The following is a 15,889-nucleotide window of genomic DNA, read 5'->3' as shown; positions in this document are numbered from 1 at the left end:
CGACGCTCTACCGCCGAGCCAACCGGCCAGGGCCGCATTTCATTATTTCTAAGAAAAATTTTGATATACTTTACAACTTAAAATTTGATTTTATGTTGTAAATGAGGGACAGTACGCTTAGTTCTGTAAGTGGACTTTGAAAATAAACCTAAAACATGTTTATGGATAGTCTATACCAGGGGTCCCCAAACTACGGCCTGCGGGCCGCATGTGAGCCCCTGATGCCATTTATCCGGCCCCCGCCACACTTCCGGAAGGGGCACCTCTTTCATTGGTAGTCAGTGAGAGGAGCACAGGATGCGGATGCAAAGCGCGGCGTTGCTCATGTACAGTACTACTTCCAGTGACAGGGGATGCACGCATTAGGGCTCCGGAAGCACGTCATATCACTTGTCATGGCTAGCAGTGACAAATATGTAACCAGACATTGACCATCTCATTAGCCAAAAGCAGGCCCATAGTTCCCACTGAAATACTGGTCAGTTTGTTGATTTAAATTTACTTGTTCTTTATTTTAAATATTGTATTTGTTCCCGTTTTTTTTTTTTTTTTTACTTTAAAATGTGTGCAGTGTGCATAGGGATTTGTTCATAGTTTTTTTTTATAGTCCACCCCTCCAACGGTCTGAGAGACAGTGAACTGCCCCTGTGTGAAAAGTTAGGGGACCCCTGGTCTATACAATTCCCTTACTGCACCAACAAGAGGGCCCCATAAAGCAGGTTTAACTTACTGCAATCACTAATATGTCCTTTTAAATTTTATACAGTACTGGTTTTCCATTTCATCTCTCTGGGCACATGAGAGGGAACAGAGAGTTGAATGCTAGGAAGTGGTGTCACCAGTATACCGTCATATAAAATTTCAGAAAATTCTTTTACTACTTCATTACTTTTACTCTAGTATAATCTTTCATTAACATAAATTTCAATTCACTGAATTAAAATGTCTGCAATGGTGATCAGCAGGTCTTAGTATAAATTTTGGATAGTTCTAATAAAGACAAAAGTTCCATTTGCAAGAGTTGAACTATTACCAAACTCAACACAAACTATTTTATCTCATTCTTAAAGTTCTTGTTAGAACTATACAATAATTAAAATGTTAAAAAAAATTAGAAGGAATTTTAGAGACAAGCAGAGATTCTTATTTCTGGAATTATTTAACCATAACACCATAATGAATAGTATAAATTCTTCTGATTTTACTTTGCACCTGGAATTTTGTATTTCGGCAGTTTATTTGTTGGGGCCAATTCATTGGCCTAACTTCAGAAGGCTCCCAGTCCTCTTCTTTTTGTTTCCCACTAAGATTGTTCTTAAATAGATCACACATTTTATGATCCCACTGGGGTGAGCATAGGGAAGGAACACTCTACCTTAACTATGGATGTTGAAGACTCTAATATATATGAACAGAGGTAATGTGGAAAGAAATCAGCTAGCAGGGGGTACACAGAAGACATCTGATAAACATTCTTTTTCCTCTTATAAAATTTTTCAAAAAACAATACTATTAGCTTAGTGAATATCTTAGGTAATTGTGTATTCCCTTGTCTAGTGATTTGGTTATATTCCTAAAAAATGATCTTACTCCCTTTCTATATCCCACTCCTTCTCCTGTTCTTTTTAAAAATGATGACAGCTAGAACATGACAACTCCTAATATCCCATGTTTTATAGTCAAAGTGAATGGCACATTACTTGCCTCTATTATTTTTGTCTTAAACAAAGAATTCCTTAGTTTCTGTAAGCCAATTTTCCTTCACCATAAATTTTATGTAATATTTTAAAGGATTATTGGTGGGGAGGAGGAGGAAAGGGATTTACTTCTGACATCCTTTGTAGTTACACTGAGTACTGGTTCTTCTGTTTCTTTTGTATCCCCCAAAGTACTAAATGTTGGCTATACTAAGCATGTTTAATAATCACTTGTTGATCTCACTTGCTCTTACAGAATGGTACTGTTTTTAATATACAAGAACATCTGTTATTTGGCACTGACTGGAAATAAGATGTTCTGTATTAGTGAGTTTTTAAAATAATAAGCTTAACCCATTAAATACTTAAACACCATTTTTACCTTTTTTGTAGATAGGGGATAATAAAACTGCCTAAATAAATATTCATTTATTTACTTTTCAAATATAAATTATAACAATTTTAACTTTCTTTTGATGATGCTGGGTCATAATTATACACACTAGCATTTACATTTTCTTGTGTGTATGCATATATACAGATATTTATATAGATATGTGTACATGTATGTATGCATATGTATTTGCATATGGTAGACATAAGGGACCATAAAGGAAATGGTGTAGAACATGAGGCTGAATGGTGAGCAATCCCACTTTATGACTTACTTGGAATTTCTTTCTTAAACACATCTACCAGATGCTTTGTGTGATAACAGCATCTTTCTTCTAAAGACATGGCAACAGCTACAGAGCTTCAAATATTCCTTCACCCACTCCTGGAGTACCTCCCACAAGAGCCCTCTTCCAGGTGCCGTGATGACTCTAGGTCAGTGTTTTTCAACCAGTGTGCCATGGCACACTAGTGTGCCGTGAGACATGGTCAGGTGTGCCATGGAGAAATTAAACATGGGTCCTCAAACTATGGCCCGCATGCTGGATACAGCCCGCGGAGGCTATTTATCGGGCCTGCCACCAGCCACCTCCATCCGAACATAAACATTCGCCTCACAATCCCTCCAGCTATCAGCGACAGGAAGAGTGAAGGCACAGGGAACGCTCACTGACCAATCACCTTCTAGGATTCATCCCGACCACTAGCGATGAACCAATAGTAGGCTGCCTCTCATCCACACCCAGGAAAGTCCCTGCTCAGGCTGCCACGCACTTGTCATTGTGTGTGTGGCTGCAATGAGTAGTTGAAGCTGCTACTCCTCCCCATAGTCCCGATTTCTAATCCTGGTCAGGACTGGAGGTAAATGTTGCCACCACTAGATGAAGCCTCAGCCTCAGCTGGTTATGTCTATCCTGATAGTATATATAGATATTTGACCTTTTTCTTTTTAAAAGAGGCCCCCGCAGAGGGTAATATACAATGCATCACAATGCATCATCACAGTGTTATCTAACTTTAAAGCTAAAGTTTGCTGATCTTCCTTTGGACAGTTTTTGGTTATCTGTTGCCAAGGAGTTCCCCATTCTGGCCAACAAAGCTACTTTGACATTGCTCCCGTTTTCAACCACATATCTATGTGAGCTGAGCTTCTCAAGCTTGACTGTGATAAAAACTAAAAACAGAGAGAGACTGAGAACTATTGAGGAAGAGCTTCGTGTGTGTCTTTCTACCATTCCTGCCAGGATATCCCTTTTGTGTTCATCAAAACAGGCCCAGGTTTCACACTGAGTATAAATACATTTAGAAACTATATTATTAACTATATGTATAATATGTACTGTGTTAGAGTGTTATTTTGGTAGGTGGTGTGCCCCAGGATTTTGTAAATGTAAAAAATGTGCCGCGGCTCAAAAAAGGTTGAAAATCACTGTTCTAGGTAGTAAAGCCATGACTGATTCTGCAAAGTACCTTAGCAGTGAAAAGGCAAAAACAATCTACTCTAGGATAATTTTCTTCATCCTCGAGAAAAGTCTGTTTCTCTTTACTCTTCTTTTCCATCTAAAAATTGAGTTAATGAAGTAGGAAGAAGGAAGGCTGCATTTCAAGAATTGGTACTAGAGTGTTTTAGCACTAGGTAAACTAGGTATCTTTTAAAAATCATAAATTCTTCACAAGTAGAAGATAACACTTTTGCAATCATGACTCTAAGGACAATTCCATAACTCTTATTAAGCCCTACATCAGGGGTCCCCAAACTTTTACACGGGGGCCAGTTCACTGTCCCTCAGACCGTTGGAGGGCCGGACTATAAAAACAAAAACTATGAACAAATCCCCATGCACACTGCACATATCTTATTTTAAAGTAAAAAAACAAAACGGGAACAAATACAATATTTAAAATAAATAACAAGTAAATTTAAATCAACAAACTGACCAGTATTTCAATGGGAACTATGGTCCTGCTTTTGGCTAATGGGATGGTCAATGTCCAGATCCATATTTGTCACTGCTAGCCCTAACAAGTGATAGGACGCGCTCTCGGAGCCGTGACGCATACGTCCCACGTCACCGGAAGTAGTACTGTACGTGAACGACACCATACTTTACTCCTCTCACTGACCACCAATGAAAGAGGTGCCCCTTCCGGAAGTGTGGCGGGCCGGATAAATGGTCTCAGGGGGCCACATGTGGCCCGCGGGCCGTAGTTTGGGGACCCCTGCCCTACATGATGCCTGATTTTTATCAGAACACACATGAAATACAAACATATGCTTTTTCAATAACAAAAAAAGACTAAAACTTCTTAAAGAACCTACATGTAGAAACAGTATAGTGTAGTGCTTTAGAACTAGACTGCCTGGGATCCTCTACCTGTAAAAACGAAATAACAAGATAACCCATGATACAAGGTTTTTGATGATTAAATTAATTCATATAAAACATTTAGAGTAGTGCCTGGTCACATATTATTTAAATCAATGATTTGCAACAGGTGGTGGTTCCAACAGGTAGAAACTATTTTTGATTGTTCTAATAATTGGGGTGCTACAGGCATTTAGTGGATCAGAAACAGGGGTGGTAGAAGTTCTACATGACTTTTGGATGTCCCAGAGAAATTTATTATAGAAATACCTGAAAAGGTGGGCACAATTCAAGAGAGGAGGTATGTTTTTTGCAGTCTTTGTTATATTCCATCCTATGGCATAACAGTGAATTATTTTGATAGTATACATATAAAAACTGGCTGATTTGTTATTATCCTTCCTTATTTTCTCTACTTGACATCATATGATTTGTTTTGTCATGTTATCTCTATTTTAATTAACATGATTTCTGTCTTTCATTTACCACATTTAGTCTTTTTCTGTTACTACGGACAGGAGTTTTTATCCTAAGAAGTTTCACTCAGGGCTATGACACTGCAGAACTCCAGATGGCACTATTTACACTGCACTGTATGCAAGCCACAGCCCTGGAACTGTGCGACTCGGCAGCTTTGCTTCTCCCTTACATTTCTCTGTTACCTCATTTTTCTGACATCCAAATGTATTTACTGTACAACAGGACAAAGACTGCCTCACTATGTCTTTTTACAAAGTCATACTTGAGTACGTATATGCACTGTTTTGTTTTCTTTTTATAGAAATGTTTAATACAATCAAGGCACTATTGTTTTTATATTTTGATAGGTTATATTTTGTATGAGTTTCACTTAAGATTATATGGTAGGTATTAAATATTTGTTAAAAAGGGGGCATTGGGACTGATAAAGAACCACTGACTTAAATGAAAGCTCAATTTTTTAAATAACTTGCACAGATTACAAAATACTAAAACTAGATGAAATCTTATGTAAAATTTAATTTGTCATTTTCCATAATTACATTTCACATGATGAGTAGCCCTTGGTTCAGAGTTTTAATAGCTATATACAGAATGTAGAGAAGTAAGAAAGACCTAGAATATTCTTAGATACAAATACCATCTGCTCAGGATAAAGTTAAAAACTGTCACTGAGGCAGTGAGTAACTCAAGAGTGTAGGTGAGCCAGACTGCTTGTTCCTCTACTTAACAGCTGTGTAACTTTCCAAAGGTACCTAGACTCTCTATTCCTTGTATCTTTACCTGTAAAATAAGAATGAAAATAGTACCTATCTCAGAGTTGTAGAAATTAAATAAATTTCCATAGATAGAGGCACTGAGAGTGGTGAGAATACAGTAAAGCACTCAATAAAATATTTAGTAATATTTACTTATTAATATTGCAATTTATAATATAGAAAATAAATACCGTTGAGAAGCCTGACATGGTTCTGAAACCATTATTCACAGTTGAAAAATAAATCAGTGATTATCGAGTCCCTAGCATAGTGACTGACACATGGTAGACACTTGATATTTGCTGACTGAACGAACTAATCTATATATTAATGTATTTTGTATACATTTACTTATTCTAACAAAAGATAAGTGACAACTTTTAATGGGTAGACTGACATAGTAGTGCAAATGAGAATTATCTTCATTCTGTCTGATTCAGAATTTGGTAATTTTCAATAAAATATATAAACTTTATGAAACTGTTCAGTGGGTACACTGTTTTAAAATCGTGTTCCTTAGGCCATAAATCTCCTAGCTGATTATAATATTATGTGTCTCTTGAAAATGCCAAAGTCAAAAATCAAAAAAAAAAAAATGCACAGATCAAAATACTGTATTTAAAAATTCATTTAAAATACTGGTACTGATTCAGAGAGAAATACTCTTTCTGCTCTTTATAGAACAAAATGTTAAGAATCTACATTACAGAACTGCTCATATATTACACATATGTGATAATGTAATATTGCTTTGCACAGGTTGTAACATTTTACATAATATAGCTTAGTGTTCAAGAAATTTTATTAACTTATTTTACTCATTTATCTTATTATTTAAATCATTTTAAAGTATGTAATTTCGGGAACTTAGTTCAGTCACAACGCTATGCAATCATCACCACTATCTAGTTCCAGAACATTTTTATTATCCCAAAAGAAAACACCATACCCACTTAGCAGACACACCTTCCACTCTTCCCCTGCTACTGGCACCACTGTCTGTTTTCTCTCTATGAATTTGCTTATTCTGCATACTTTATATAAATGGAAACATAGAGTATTCAGTCTAGCCTCTTACACTTAACATAATGTTTTTAAGTTTTATCCATGTTGAAATATATAGCTGTACTTTCCAATCCTTTTTATAGCTGAATAATATCTAAATGATATACCATATTTTGTTTATCCATTTATTCATTGATGGACATTTGGGTTGTTCTACCTTTTGGCTATTGTGAGTAGTACTGCTGGAACATTCCTTCACAAGTTTGTGTTTGAACACCTGTTTTTAATTCTTCTGGGTATATATCTGTACCTAGGAGTGGAACTGCTGGGTCACTTGCTTAACGAGGAACTGCCAAACTGTTAACCACAGTGGCTGCACCATTTACAATTCCAATTTCTTCACATTCTTGCCTACACTTGCTATTTTCTGCTTAAAAAAAAAAAAAAAAAAAAAAAAAAAAAATATATATATATATATATATATATATATATATATATATATATATATATATATATATATATATATATATTTATCTATTTAGTTAGGTATCCAAGTGAGTGTGGAGTGGCTTTCCTTGTGCTTTTGATTTGTATTTCCCTAATGATATTCACCGTTTCTTCATGTACTTGTTTGCTTTTTAATGTTTCCTTTTGAGAACTGTCCATTCAAGTCCTTTGCCAACTTTTAAATTGGGTTGTAGGTTTTTTGTTTTCTTTTTGTATTTTTTCGAAGTGAGAAGTGGGAGGTAGACAGATTTCCGGCTTGTGCCGGACCAAGATCCACCCAGCATGCCCACCAGGGGGCGATGCTGTGCCTATCTGCAGCATTGCTCTGCTGCAACCAGAGTCATTCTAGTGCCTGAGGTGGAGGCCAGAGAGCTGTCCTCTGCGCCTGGGGCCAACTTTGCTCCAGTGAAGCCTTGGCTGTGGGAGAAGAGAAAGGAGAAGGGGAAGGGTGAAGCAGATGGGCGCTTCTCCTGTGTGCTCTGACCGGGAATCGAACCGGGGACTTCCACATGCTGGGCCCACGCTCTACTGCTGAGCCAATTGGCCAGGGCCGGGTTGTTTGTCTTTTTATTTTGAATTATAAGTTACTTATATATTTTAGATATGACACACTTAACAGAGATATACCCTTAAGTTTTAAATTTTGATAAAGCCTAATTTATCTCTGTTGTTGTTGCTGTTATATGTGCTTTTGGTGTCTTATCTAAGAAGCCATTGCTAAATCCAAGGTCAGGAAGATATGCCCCAGTTTTCTTCTAAGAGTTTCTAGCTAGATGCTAAAGATTTTTGCATCTAGATTAGCAAAGGATATTGGTCTGCAATTTTCTTTTCTTGTGATGTCTCTGTCTGTCTTAGTATCAGCATAATGCTGGCCTTATAGAATCAGTTAGAAAGGATTCTCTTGAACACTTCTATTTTCTGGAAGCGTTTTAGAGATTAGTGTTGATTCTTCTTTAAATGTTTAATAGAAATCACCAGTGAAGCATCTTGTCCTGGGTTTTCTTTGTTAGGATGTTTCTAATTACTAAGTCAATCCTTTATTATAAGCCTATTCACATTTTCTATTTTTTCTTAGTTTTGTGTGTCTGAGAATTTGTACCTTTCATCTAAGTTATCTTTTTTTAAAAATTATTTATTTATTTTAGAGAGGGGGGAGAGAGAGGGAGAGAGAGAGAGAGAGAGAGAGAGAGAGAGAGAGAGAGAAGGGGGAGGAGCAGGAAGCATCAACTCCCATCTGTGCCTTGACTGGGCAAGCCCAGGGTTTCGAACAGGCAAACTCAGTGTTTCTGTTTCTAGGTCGACGCTTTATCCACTGCGCCACCACGGGTCAGGCTCATCTAGGTTATCTACTTTGTTGGTATATAACTGTTCACAGTATTCTCTTATTAGCCTTTTTATTTCTGTAAGGTCAGTAGTAATGTCCGCACTTTTATTTTTTGTTTGTATAGCTAAAGGCTTATCAATTTTGTTATATCTTTTCAAAGAACCAATTTTTCATGTCATCATTATTTTCTCTTTATTTTCATTGTATCTGTTCTAATCTTTATTTTTTCCTTCTTTGTGCTAGATTTGGGTTTCCTCTGTTCTTTTTCTAGCTCCTCAAGGTGTAAACTCAGGTTACTGATTTGAGTTTTTGTCTTTTTCAATGTAAGTGTTTATAGCTGTAACTCCCTTTGTGCATTGCTTTCGTAATATCTGATACTTTGTATATTGTGTTTTCATTTTCAGTCATCCAAAGGATTTCTTAATTTTTCTTGTGGTTTCTTCTTGACCCACTGGCTGCTGAAGAGTATGATGTTTAATTTCCATTTTTCCTTCAGTTACTGATTTTTAGTTCATTCCATTGTGTTTAAAGAAGATGCTTTCTGTAATTTTAATTTTAAAATTTCTTTAGATTTATTTTGAGGCCTAACATATATTTATTCTGTAAAATGCTCCATGTGAACTGAGAAGAATATGTACTCTGCTGAGTGTTTTCTATATGTCTACTATATATAGTTGGTTCATAATGTTGTCCAAACTTTCTTTCTGACCTTCATTCTAGTTATTCTACTTAGCAGGTCTTTTTAAAGCTTGGTATCACTTGCACATAAAACTACTCCCAACTTGACACAGGCTTTGACTATGATTGGACAAGGGTTTCAGCACCAACACGCAGACTGAGACTATAAAGGCATTACTTTAGTACAGTGATAGGAATGATTCCTGGGATGCAAATGGCTTTGTGCTCTGCACCAGTGACATAGTTGCCATTTGGCTGGTGTCTTTACTTATAACTTGGCAATCCTATACTTTGAGTTAATGATGATAGTCACACTGAAACATTTTTCTATTGTAGAAGAAGTCTTCTTTCCTTTGTTATTGTGAGTATATGATGCTTACTTCTTTTCTTTACTTCAAACTTCTTGACTTACTTGTATCTTCTGTTTCTTTTAAAAATCCTATCTATATTGTTTACCTTTTGGCTCAAGACATTTGACTTTAATGGCCAATCGAAACTATTCTGTACATCTAGCTGGTGAACTACGTTGATGAGTTCTAAATTTAGCTCCCTAGCTATTGCTACAATGATGTTATCAACCCCTAAATTTAGTGGCTCACAAAAATAGGCATAAATTTCTTGCTCATGGGTCTGTGGGAAGCTTTATTTCATAATACCAGATGGGGCCATATCTGCTCCATGTGTTTCTCATTCTGGGGCCAGTAGTCATCTAGGACATGCTCATCTTACAGCAAGGACAGAGGATAGTAGGTTAAGACAAACAAAGTAAAACGTTTAAAGTGTCTGCTTGTGTCAGAACTGCTAATGTTACATTGGCTGAAACAAGTCACATGATTAAGTTCAACATAGTGGGACAATCTCTTCCTTCCGGGGTGGGGGAGGGGAGCAAGTATTTGCTGAACAGTAACACTGTCAACCACAGTCTAGCAAAATAAGACAATTAGGGGAAACATAGTGAGTTTCTCAAAAATTTAAATTTCAGCTTAACTTCACTTTGAAGTTAAGCCCTTTTGTTCTTTTTAAAGTAATACTGTTCTTTCTTTCATAAAATTATGGTAATAGAAGGCAGTAGAACTTTTAAGATTCTTATTACCTAACAAAATAAAAAGTTGGAGACCCTCTGTCAGTCCTCAAACTTTTAGGACAATTTTATTAGCCTACAAAAATCCTTAAGTCTACTATAAAAAAAAGAATAATCATCACAGACCACTGAATGTAACTCCAGGTCTCTGGCTCTTATTCACTACTCAGAGGGTATTCCTTGGCTCCCAAAGACACTCATTTCCCTCTTCTCAGGTTTCATTATTCCAAATGCATTCGATTAGGAAAGTCCATGTTTTAGAGAACTAAAATGTCATTCTTTATTTCTAGTGATCTAATCTGATTTTTATCTTAAAAACAGTCCCATTTAAAAAAAATATCCCATTTACTCTTCAGTTCTATATATAATCTTGGTTATGTAATACTTGGGGCCCTAAAATCTTAATGTCATATAAATCATTCATGTCCCAATGAAAATTTTAACAGGCAGTACATAAAGAATAATGGCTTCTGACTGTAATTTTAAAAAGATGAGCTATTACAAAGATTAAAATTTAAAATGTGGATAGTGGCTTTACTTCCAATATGAAAGGACACAAATTTAATAGTTTTATATGTATACAAGTGTTCATAAATACTAATGATTTTGTCATAACCTTATCAAACATTAAAACTATGCAAAATAGCAGTGGTTTTTTTCTTTTTCTCATAGTACTGTTTAAAGAAATGAAGCAACTGGCACTGCTATAATGACTGATGCACTCATTTCCCTCCTGACTCCACCACTTATTTCACCTCCTACTCTGGCTCTTCATCTTGTTTTCACTTGTGATATTCTCCAGCTTAAGGCACTACCAAAATGTTATAGCTACCACATCTGTTCTGAACTGGGGGAGGGATAGACAAATGTGATACTGAAATGTATTCTATATACAGAAAACGTTATATAGGAACTTTCAAATTTGTAAAAGCACTCAATTTCTCATGAGTCTTGCTTTAGTAAATGAGATTCACAATTCATTATAAAACACTAACTTACCGGACAGGATCTGTGAAATAATTTCACAATATGGAAACTGCCTTTTATTATCTTACTGATCTTGCCCAGTATTGGAGAATTTGGCCCAATATATATTTAGATCTCATATATGTGCAAATATAAAGTAAGAGGCACCCATGAATCAGCAAGGGAACTTTCTAAAAGTAGGATGAGAACTTAACCCACCAGTTTTGAAACTCACATTTGTGTCATATTTGAAATTTACATAAAGTATCAGTTTGTGGAGTATCTATAGAAGTTACATTTTCTCTAATTTTTAAAATTTAATTCTTGTTAAAATAAAATAAAATTTAAAAATATGCTTCTATCATAAGCAACATACCTACAAGTATGATCATCACTCACACTTGCAATTCCTTGGCCTTCTTTGGGATCAAACACCAAACCATTAATGAAATCGGAATGGCCTTCTAAAACCTGATATAAGGGGAAAAATGAATAAGAACACAGGGGAAAAAAATCAACAATATTCCTATCTAATATTTTTACTTCACTGCCTTAAAAGCTTTTACTACATGCTCCTCTTTTCCATAAATATTTCTTAAGCAACTGGCTATTTTTAAAGTATGATTTATACACCCACTTTTCTGGAAGGTTTATTTTGGAAAGAAGCTGATTATTAAACACATTGCTATTAGCCTGATCTTTCTTTTTCTAGTATGCGTTTCTTACAAAAACACGCATACTTTTTTTTTTTTTTACTGTACCTGTCCTCATATCACCTCCTCTCTCCCTTATTACATAAAGCTTAGATAAAAATTAAAGCCAGAACTTTCTAGGGGCACTGGGATAGAGTTCCCCTCAACTATTTACCTCATACCTACTGCTCTGCATACTTGCTGCTGCCTAATAAGCACACAGTATGAACCTGACCTTCTATAGTCTTTACTTACTTGTTCAATGTGACTGCCAGCACTGGACATAGCTAGTATTATAAGCCCACCCCATAATCAGAACAACCCACAAATCCGCTTCTGGCCACAGAAGGAACAAAGGGGAAAGTGCAAGGGAAAGGACTATGTGAGCAGGTAAGGTTCAATTAGTTTAAATCCTAATTGAAATCCTAACAGGCCTGTCAAGTAACAGATGTTTAAATATTTTAATGAATATTGTTCTTGCTACGTCCATTCATTCCCAAAACTCACATCTGATCTCCACTCTAAGATTTATAGAGTGCTTCTATTTGGAACTGCTACTATTTAGAAGTATATCATTAGAAAAAAAAATTTTTGATTTAAACATTCCTGTGTAACTTTAACAAATTCAGATCCTCCAAATCATTCTTCAAAACTTATGCCATAGTCTACAAGACCAACTAAATTAATATGAATTATTCAATATCTATCAACACTAGCACATTCACTTTTGATGGGTCACAATTTTAGGTGCCATTTGTACACTTGTATATCACTGGTTTAGCCTTATACTAACTAGTATATATAGTAGTATACTGTACAACTGTAAACAGTACATTGTATATAGCTCAGGGCATATTTTTTTACTATTTTCAAAATGATTGAAAAGGTTTATAGTTTATTTTTGTTTTATAAAATTATTCAGGTTTTTGATTTACTAAAGTCTATAAAAAATACGATGTAATATCAACACAAACTGAGTGCTATTTAATTTCTTCCAGCTTTACCAAGATATAGTTGACATATAACACTGTATAAGTTTAAGGTGTACTAGATAATTTGATGCACATATAGATTATAAAATGAATATCTCTATACTGTAATACCTCCATCACCTCACAAAATTTATTTTGTGGTGAAGACATTTAAGATCTCCTTTAACAGCTTTCAAGGATATAATAAAGCATTGTTAACTATACTAACCATGCTATATATTAGTCTCCAGAACTTACACATTTTGATTTGCAGTTTGTACCCTTTGACCAACATATCCCCATTTCCCCAACCTATCCCCCCAGCCTGATAACTACCATTCTACTCTCTGTTTCTATGAGTTTAGCTTTTAAAAATTCCACATATTGGTGAGATCCTACAATACCATTGACCCTTGAACAATGTGGAGGTTAGGGGTTCTAATCTCTTGCAGAGTCAAAAATCTGAGTATAACTTTTAACTCCCCCAAAGTTTAACTACCCTCACTATCTGCTGGGGATTGGTTCTAGGACCCCCACAGATACAGAAATCTGAGAATGCTCAAGTCCTCTATCTAAAATGGTGTAGGCCCTGACCTGTTGGCTCAGTGGTAGAGCATCGGCCCAGTGTGTGGAAGTCTTGGGTTTGATTCCTGGCCAGGGCACACAGGAGAAGCGCCCATCTGCTTCTCCACCTTTCCCTCTCTCCTTTCTCTCACTCTCTTTCTTTATCCCCCTCCCACAGCCAAGAATCCACTGGAGCAAAGATGGCCTGAACACTGAGGATGGCTCCACAGCCTCTGCCTCAGGCGCTAGAATGGCTTCGGTTGTAATGGAGCAACGCCCCAATGGGCAGAGCATTGCCCCCTGGTGGGCTTGCTGGGTGGATCCCAGGATCCCAGTTGGGCGCATGTGGGAATCTCTCTGCCTCCCCACTTCTCACTTCAGAAAAAATACAAAAAAATAAAATAATAAAATAAAATGAATAAAATGGTGCAGATAAATGTATACAGTTGGCCCTCCACATCAGTGCATTCCCAGTGGTGGATCAAAAATAGCTCAGGTATTTGTTGAAAAAAATTCTTGTATAAGTGGACCAGTGTAGTTCAAGCCTGTATTTTCAAGGGTCAACTGTATTTATCTTTCTCTGACTTATTTTACAGAACTATTTCTAATACCAATAGAAAACACACATACAGGGCTTACTATGTACAAAGCATTGTTCTAAGTCAGGGGTCCCCAAACTTTTTACACAGGGGGCCAGTTCACTGACCCTCAGACCGTTGGAGGGCCAGACTATAAAAAAAACTATGAACAAATCCCTATGCACACTGCACATATCTTATTTTAAAGTAAAAAAACAAAACGGGAACAAATACAATATTTAAAATAAAGAACAAGTAAATTTAAATCAACAAACTGATCAGTATTTCAATGGGAACTATGGGCCTGCTTTTGGCTAATGAGATGGTCAATGTCCAGTTCCATATTCGTCACTGGAAGTAGTCCTGTATGTGAGCGACGCTGCACTTTGCGACCTCTCACTGACCACCAATGAAAGAAGTGCCCCTTCCGGAAGTGCGACGGGGGGGGGGGGGGGGGGGGGGGCGCGCGGATAAATAGCCTCAGGGGGCCGCATGCGGCCTGCGGGCCGTAGTTTGGGGACCCCTGTTCTAAGTGTTTTATACAAATTAGTCCATAATTCTATGAGGCAGATTCCATGACTATCCCCATTTTAAAGATAGGGAAATGAACACAAAGAGATTGGGAAGGTAACCAAAGTCACAGTTATTAAAGTGGTAGAGTTGGGCTTCAAGCCCAGGTGGTTAGGCTCCTGTGTCTGTGCTTTAAATCAATTTGGAGTCCTCCCTTGCACCAAACTGTACTGGTCATTTGTTTGTTTCAAATTTTTCTTTTCTTTTTTTTATTTTTTGATTTTAGAGAGAGAGAGCGTGAAAGAGTGAGAGAATGAGAGAAATATCGACTTGTTGATCCACTTATTTATGCATTCATTAGTTGTTTCTTGTATGTGCCCTAACTGGAGATTGAACCCGCAACCTTTGGGACGATACTCTAACCAACTGAGCTACTTGGCCAGGGCCATTTCCTTGAAGTTTGGCTTGTATTCTACATGTACTCATGTCTTTTATATTGCTACTATACCAGTTGTGAATTTGTAATTCTCCCTTATTTGCTGTGCCAACCTAATATTTTAATTTAAACTCATCTTAAATTAGGTTAAAACCAATTTAAAAAAGCAAAATATGTTTTAAAATAAACTATAAAATTAGAAATTATACTTGTCAAGCATACCTTGTATTCATTTTTACCTTGCAGATCCGAAGTAAACAATCTAATTTTCCTATCAGCAGCTGAAGTACAAAATCTGAAAGCAAAAGAAACAAAAACCCTCACTTTTAGTGTCTGTATATAAGTTCTCTACTCATCCCTTCCAGATCCCCCCTCCAGTCACCAAACCTATTTTAATAATTTATAATCATGCCTTCTTTTAAAAAAAAGGGGTATGCTGTGACTCTATCCTAAAATATGTTATAAAACCACTACTGAAAGTAGAAGATAATACATTTTTTTAAAATACAAATTTGGTATATTCTGGATTTGTCTCTTCATTAATGAAAATGTACAATTTTATTATAAATCACCATACATATTTAACTTTTTAAGTATAAAAAGATGTGGTTTAAAAAGTATCTGAATTTTAGCTAGGTCAATATTAGATATTAAAACTATCATTACATATCAACTTAGTCTTTGGCTTCTTCAGTTACTCATAAACCTTATTTTTCTATTCCTCTATATAAATTAAGTCAGATGAAAGATGATAATATTTTATACCTATAAAAGAGGGTATATTTATATCTACTAAGAGCTGGAGTTATATTTGTACTGACCCTAAACTTTATTAAGATATTTTTTAGTAGTTCATCGACTTACAGTACATTAAAAGACAAAA

At 36.0% G+C, this 15,889-nt stretch overlaps 1 protein-coding gene across 1 annotated transcript in view; it reads right to left on the bottom strand.

Moving 5' to 3' along the window:
• NUP37 (nucleoporin 37) overlaps nt 1–15,889 on the bottom strand; it is a 48,696-nt gene that overhangs the window by 20,025 nt on the left and 12,782 nt on the right. Inside the window, exons 4-5 of the mRNA XM_066361213.1 lie at nt 15,229–15,301; nt 11,632–11,726 (exon numbers count right to left, since the gene is read on the bottom strand). Of these exons, the coding sequence (XP_066217310.1) occupies nt 11,632–11,726; nt 15,229–15,301 (168 nt within the window). The remainder of the gene's footprint in view (nt 1–11,631; nt 11,727–15,228; nt 15,302–15,889) is intronic.

Source organism: Saccopteryx leptura, chromosome 1, assembly GCF_036850995.1.
Source record: "Saccopteryx leptura isolate mSacLep1 chromosome 1, mSacLep1_pri_phased_curated, whole genome shotgun sequence".
In the NCBI taxonomy this organism is placed as follows: Eukaryota; Metazoa; Chordata; class Mammalia; order Chiroptera; family Emballonuridae; genus Saccopteryx; species Saccopteryx leptura.
This window is presented reverse-complemented; position numbering and strand designations above follow the sequence as displayed.